Source organism: Gekko japonicus, unplaced genomic scaffold, assembly GCF_001447785.1.
Source record: "Gekko japonicus isolate JY-2015 unplaced genomic scaffold, Gekko_japonicus_V1.1 scaffold96574, whole genome shotgun sequence".
In the NCBI taxonomy this organism is placed as follows: domain Eukaryota; kingdom Metazoa; phylum Chordata; class Lepidosauria; order Squamata; family Gekkonidae; genus Gekko; species Gekko japonicus.
Window position 1 is genome coordinate 1 of NW_015258088.1, and position 459 is coordinate 459.

General features: G+C 58.6%; 1 protein-coding gene across 1 annotated transcript; it reads left to right on the top strand.

Annotated features, from left to right (window-relative positions):
* Window positions 1-3: 3 nt before the first annotated feature.
* Window positions 4-456, top strand: LOC107125463 (gem-associated protein 4-like; the record flags this gene model as incomplete). The annotated part of the gene is made up of 1 exon (XM_015428882.1): window positions 4-456. A coding segment is annotated over one exon (453 nt), but the record flags the coding sequence as incomplete, so codon positions are not given.
* Window positions 457-459: the final 3 nt, after the last annotated feature.

Consider the following 459-nt stretch of genomic DNA (forward strand, 5'->3'; position numbering starts at 1 on the left):
GTGTTCCCGTGGTGCAGCCAGAGCGAGTGGAGAAGGCTCGTCCACGTCATCAAGAGCCTCTTGGACAGAGAGGTCCTCTATGTGCCTTACTCTCTAGAATACGTTCAGCACCTGCCTTTGCTGAACTTCCAGCCTTTTGCCTATCACCTCCAGTTCTCGGTGCTTCTCTTGCGGGGCTTTCAGTTCCTGTGCAGTTCGAGTGGCGCCACGTGGCTGCCCGGGGAGGCGTGGAAACACGTGGCGAGGCTCTACTGCCTCAGCCTCTCAGATTTGCTGGGCTCCGTCAAGGGCGTTGCCCGTTGCCAGTGGCACCCCACGGAGGAGAAGAACATGACGCGGGAATTGTCCTTTGTTTACATCCAGATGTTTTGCCACACGCTTCACGTGGCAGCCATGTTGCCGGAGAGTACCGGGGAGCCGCTCCTGCTCCTCTCCCTGGAGATCCTCTCCCAGTACCAG